Source organism: Terrapene carolina, unplaced genomic scaffold, assembly GCF_002925995.2.
Source record: "Terrapene carolina triunguis isolate 2854851 unplaced genomic scaffold, T_m_triunguis-2.0 Scaffold419, whole genome shotgun sequence".
In the NCBI taxonomy this organism is placed as follows: Eukaryota; Metazoa; Chordata; order Testudines; family Emydidae; genus Terrapene; species Terrapene triunguis.
In genome coordinates, this window is record NW_020664770.1 from 531,832 (window position 1) to 538,129 (window position 6,298).

Consider the following 6,298-nt stretch of genomic DNA (forward strand, 5'->3'; position numbering starts at 1 on the left):
CTTTTTAAATTATTTTTTTTCCACAGGGGAACAGATTCAACAGGAGAGAGGATATGGGCTCATGAGGATATGGCGGGGAATGTGGGGTGGGTTCCAGGAAAGAATAGGAGGCTGCCAGATTCAGCAGGGTGTGGAGGAAGATAGATGGGACAGCGTCTACTAACACCACAATTCATTTGTTCCCACATCCCATGTGCCTGGATGGAGCTGACTCAACTCAGAGTAACCTGCAGGCTACGAGCACATCACAGGAGGAGGTCCTATAAAACCATCTGACAGTCATCTCCCAGTTTCACTAGATACAGAGTCAGCAGTTAGGATATCAGATAGGATATTTATCAGTTGGTCTATATAAAAGCTGGGTATAAAATAAGAGAGCAACTGGATGCCTCCACCCACCATCTGAAATGGACAGGTTCTGTGAGTGAAACTTTTCTTTGAGCGTTTTCAGAGCGATGGGATATATTGTTCCTTTGGGCACATCTTACTGTATCAATGGGCTTTCGTGTTTCACATCTTTCTCTCTCTCTCTCTCTTATTGTCTTTCTCTTTTTGTCTTTTCCTTCCTCACTTTCAATTGACTTTCTCCTGGAATCCTCGACACCTCTTTAAGTGTGAATTTAGGAGGAAACAAACACCAGTGTGGTATTTTCAGTTGCAGTTGGCCTCAGTGACACAGTAAATCAATTTTACTGTGGGACGCAGGTATAGCAGCTCTGCACTTTCCATGGCTGTGGCTCAGTGATTAGATTCAGTTTAAATGTTAAGAGAGCAAATTATATGTTCACCAAGTGAAGGGACACCAGTGTTGTAAGTCAGTGCTGAACATATTTATTTCAATACACCAGAAAAGCCTTTGAGATTTTAAATACATTTACTCAAAAATCAAAGTACTGATGCTGCTGAAGTTCTTGCGGGGGTTCTTAGGAATTGTTCCCTTGAGTTACCATGGGAAGGGGGCTCCCAACTGCAGTCTGTTTTTCCTCACAGTATATGTTAGATGCCCTGTTTATTTCTTGTCCAATGTCCATTTGGAAATGTGGATGGAAGAGAAATGAAGATGTTATTATTATTATTATTTATTTATTTGTAGTTCCAACACTGCCATTAAAAATACATTACATGGGTGTTTATGGCTGTGGTGACCCTGTACCATTTTTGGTTTCATGGGATAGTAATTTAGAACATAAGAACGGCCATACTGGGTCAGACCAATGTTCCATCTAGCCCAGTATCCTGTCTTCCGACAGTGGCCAACGCCAGGTCCCCCAGAAGGAATGAACAGAACAGGTAATCATCAAGTGATCCATTCCCTGTCACTCATTCCCAGCTTCTGGCAAACAGAGGCCAGAAGGACACCATCCCTGCCCATCCTGGCTAATAGCCATTAATGGACCTATCCTCCATGAATTTATCTAGTTCTTTTTTGAACCCTGTTATAGTCTTGGCCTTCACAACATCCTGTGGCAAAGAGTTCCACAGGTTGACTGTGCGTTGTATGAAGAAATTCTTCCTTTTGTTTGTTTTAAACCTGCTGCTTATTAATTTCATTTGGTGACTCCTAGTTCTTGTCTTATTAAAAGGAGTAACAGGATTTGTGACAGGATGTAGCCCTGTGTCCACACCGTCCACACTATGGTAATAATTTTTGTACCAAGTATGTTTTGTAAGGTATCAATTGAAATCTAATAATCTGATGATTAATATTGTCCTGATAACATACGTGTGGCAACATTGTCATGCAGTTATACGATTCCACTGTATTAACTCATGTCGCAAACTGAGGTTGGCAAACAGCTCTGTCTGAAACAGAGGCTTGTGTGTGCTGCTTAATTTGCATTGAAGCAGTCAACAGAGTCATCAAGCAGGAAAGGGAGATAAAGGAAGCTCAAAAGGGTGAGAAAAAAGCAGCAGGGAACATCCTTCCATGTAGACCTTTCGTCTCCTGGTGGGGCTGGACACCATTAGAAACTCAATATAGGGGTTTGGTTAGGTCCAAGAGTGCTGGTGGATGCTCAGGATGGAGTTATAGCCCATATTAATATATCCTTTCATCTGCTTTTGCTGAGCAGAGTCACCATTGCTGTGAAATGTGGGACCTCCATGCCTTTGTCACCTTCAGTTTAGACCAGTCAGAAAATGATACTAGTGGAAAATTTGGGTGCTCACTTGGAAGGAGCTTTCCATTGAGAACACCATAATAATCTTGCTTTGAAAGCTGCACTGGCCACGTGTGAACTTCCAGACAGAATTCTGAGTGTTGATTTGAATTTTAAAGCTGTAAGGGGTTAAGGGACTGGGGATCTCAAGCACCACATATTTCTTTGTGTGATCCTTCCGTAACTACACTCCACAGGACACAGAGCTCCTTCGTGGTCATCGAGAGGGGGAATCACAGCTTTCCATTTTGAAAAACAAAAAACTTATCTTGAATTATGGAAAGCAAAAGCAGAACTGAGGTTTTTTTAATGGCATAAAGCAGAGACTCTGGTTAGGCTCCTCAATTCACCTCATGAAGTTAAATCTTGAAGACCTTGTTCAGTCACATTGTCCACGGTAGATGAATTTCTCCTGCACCATTCCCTCAGATCATGGCTGGCTCCCAAAATCATCACATCCCTGTGGTATGCACAGATCTAAGTGAATCTGTGGGGCCCAGGACCCTCAATGGTAGACTGGGTGGTGGGCCGCGTGTGGTACCAGCCACTGACAGAAGACAGGATACTGGGCTAGAGGGACTATTGGTCTGACCCAGTATGGCCGTTCTTATATTTTACAGTTTATAAGAATGCATGAACTGTGAGAGGATTTGAGAACTGACTTCCCTTCTCTGGGTTTATACGCTGATTGTATTGGATTGTAATAACATTCCTGGTTTGTTAATATAACAGAGCTCTGCATTTGAGGTTGTTAGCCTCTTCCTAGAGATGCGGAGTAGCATGCCAGTGATGTTACTGAGCTGCATTGTCTCAGAGAGTGAATTTGCTTCAACATGGGTGTTTTCTTGGCATCTCTGTTTCTAGTATTTCTTCAGCTCTTCCTCCTTGTAGCAGCCCTGAGCTCGGAGGGTCTCCCTCGCAAACTGAAGGAGTGGGAAAAATGCTTTATTGACTCTGACTATGAAGAACTTGTGGATATTGCCAAAAATGGGTTGGAAAAATCGTGTCGTTCAAAGAAGGTGGTGATTGTTGGAGCAGGAATCAGTGGACTCACTGCTGCCAAACTGCTGAAAGATGCTGGTTGCGAGGTAATTATAATGACCAAGAGGAGCCAAAGACAGGCCAGGGAGGCAGTGCTCCTCTGAAATAGTCTTATCATTCCTTTTTGATAGAGTAAACAATGCTGAAGAACAAAACAATGAGAACTTAAGTAAACTGGGTGAATTGCGAAAGAGAGAAAGAAAGAGAAGGAAAGAAATCTATTATTTTGATTTCCAGACAACATGTTCATTGCCTTGAAGTTAAGGTTATTAGTGAAATAATAGCATAGCTGTACGAAAAATAATGCTGCAGCTAAAAAAATTCTAATCACTACCTTTTATGGAAATGGTGATTAGTTAAGTAAATGTTCCAAAAGATTCAAATGCCCTAACAGTTCACATATTTCTGACAAAATTCTCTACCTGTGAAAACTGATATTAACTATCCCATAACAACTTAAACTTTCGCTCTTACTCATTTGTTTGTTTGTTTCTGTTTTGTTTTGTTTTGTTTTTCCATAGAAAGAGCTATTGTCTTGGGCCATGGAAAAGACCAAAATCCATTATCCCTTTAGATTGCCTAAACATCCTCTACTTCCCCTTCTCAAAATCACCCAAGAACTACAGCCCCTGAGTCTGGAAAAGTCAACAGAGATAACTTATGTATTTATATTTGAAGTGCTTAGTTGATGTTGTTGTTTTAAAACCTCCCTCGCTGAAAATCTGGTATTAATAATGAATGGAAAAAATCACTATTACTATGAAAACTTCCATACTGGAATGTGTTCCTTGAGTACCCAATGCAGGAATACAGCTCGATTCTGGAAACATGCTTGAGCACATGATTAACTTTAAGCCTATGCTTAAGTCTTATGAAGTTGAAATTGAAGTTGAGCATATGCGTACCTGCTTTCCTGAATCAAGGCCTGTATGCTTAAATATCATCTGAAATTACTTTGATAAAACATTAATGTTCTTTCTTTGATGGCCATTTACAAAAGAAAGGATGTGGGATAAATCAAGCCCTACCTACAGCCACTAGGTACCAGCAAGGGATTGAAAATCATGACCTGCGTTTTGCCACTAGGTCCTGATTCTGGAAGCCAGCAACCGTGTGGGAGGACGTATCTTGACCTATCGAGAAAAAGATTGGTACCTGGAGCTGGGAGCTATGCGTTTGCCGAGAGACCATAGGTAATACACAGTCCTCACCTGCCAACCTTGTTCAGGACCGTAGAAGCCCCGTTTTAAAGACTTTTGTGATAATTCCAAGAAAAAAAATCTTTGAAGGCTTAAATTTGAGTAGGTTAAAATCTCCCCTTGCTTCCTTATGTGGATTAATTGCATTGCATCAAATAGTCAGTCTGTGTGCAGGGACTGAAATCTCTATGGAGCTGTAACTCTTCCTGCATAGATGGGATGGGACTGGGTGGGCGGGCGGAAGTGCATAGTGGGTTGAGTTATGACAATCTACTCCACCAGCCAAAATGTCAAATGGCATTTTTTCAAAAGTTAATTGTTTAGTGTATTTTTTTGTTTCAGTTTTAGCAAAATGTTTCATGACACATTTAACTAAAATTTTTATTATTAACATATTTATAATTGTTATTGAAATAGTTATTCACATTTTTCATCTAATGCAAAACAAGGTTGAATGTGGATTTGGTAAAATATGGATTTGGGGTCATATGACACACAAATAATGTCATTTACCTAGGTAGGATTGGGCCATTCATGCTCGGGACCATATCCGAGCATATAACATTCTTTCTTATTTCGGAATTTTTCTCTTTTTACTCCTTCTCTTTTCTTTAGGATTGTGCGTGAATTTATTACCAAATTCAAACTTAAACTGAACCCATTCTATAATACTAATGACAATGCCTGGTATTTGGCTAACAACGTCAGGGCAAGATCTGGAGATGTTGACCGAAATCCTAATATCTTGCAATACCCTCTGCTTCCCACAGAGAGGGGGAAATCTGCCAGCGAACTTTATGACCAGACACTGGATAAGGTATGTGTGTTGTGGAATGGACTCATGTACTGTAGATAGGTCTTCACTTCAAAGTTAGACTTTGGTCCTAAACCCTGTCTCATCCACACACAAAACCATCTCGCTCAACTTAAGTGGTCCTTTCAACCCAGGCTAGCTGTCATGGCTTGAGGGCACAGGCACCGGCTTTCTCCTTTCCCTGGGCATGCTCAAACCCAGCTCAACCCCTTCACCCAAGGTCCCACTCCTGCTCCACCACAGGCCCCACCCCCAGCCCACCTCTTCCTGCCCCCACTCCATCCCCACCCCACCTCTTCTGCACCTCTTCCCACCCAGTTCTGGCCCCTCTCCCAAGCGCGCCCTGTCCCCACTCTTCCCCCTCTCTCCCAGCCTCTCCTGCATGCCGTGGAACAGCTGACCACAGCAGGCCGGAGGCACTGAGAGGGAGTGGGAGGAGTTGACCAGCTGGACCGGAGGTGCTGGGGTGTAGGTGGTGGCAGCTGACTGCCGGTGGGTGCTAAGCACCCGCAAATTTTTTTTTGTGGGTGCTCCAGCTCTGGAGCACCCACAGAGTCGGTGCCTATGGCTGAGGGTATGAGTTAGAGCTAAGAGTCTGTGTTCACTTGAGCTAGTAGGCAACTCAGTGTGTGCAGTGAAGATGCAAGCTAAAACCCTTGAGTTCTGATAGTCCTCCAATGCCTTCCCACAATCACCATCCCCGGGTCAGTAGCGTAGCTGGGGGGGAGCAGGGGGAGCAGCCGCTCCCCCTGAGCACATTCTCCAAAAGTGGCACCTTAGGTGCCGACTCCCTGGGTGCTCCAGGGCTGGAGCACTCATAGGGAAAATTTGGTGGGTGCAGAGCTCCCTGCCCCGCCCCCCAGCCCCAGCTCACCTCCGCTCCGCCTCTGCCTCCTCCCCTGAACGCTCTGCCCCACTCTGCTTCTCCGCCCCTCCCCCCTGGCTTCCCGCGAATCAGCTGTTCACGCAGGAAGCCTGGGAGGGAGGAGAAGCAAGCGGTGGCTTCGCGCTGAGGCCCAGGGAGGCAGAGTGGAGGTAAGCTGGGGCGGGAAGCGGTTCCCCTGTGTGCCCCCCCGGGTTACCTG

The 6,298-nt window shown here is 44.1% G+C and overlaps 1 protein-coding gene across 1 annotated transcript in view; it reads left to right on the top strand.

Moving 5' to 3' along the window:
- Positions 1-407: 407 nt before the first annotated feature.
- LOC112123121 (L-amino-acid oxidase-like) overlaps positions 408-6,298 on the top strand; it is a 13,263-nt gene continuing 7,372 nt past the window's right edge. Inside the window, exons 1-4 of the mRNA XM_026658224.2 lie at positions 408-420; positions 3,024-3,247; positions 4,287-4,393; positions 5,015-5,216. Coding sequence (XP_026514009.1) covers positions 408-420; positions 3,024-3,247; positions 4,287-4,393; positions 5,015-5,216 — 546 coding nt within the window. The remainder of the gene's footprint in view (positions 421-3,023; positions 3,248-4,286; positions 4,394-5,014; positions 5,217-6,298) is intronic.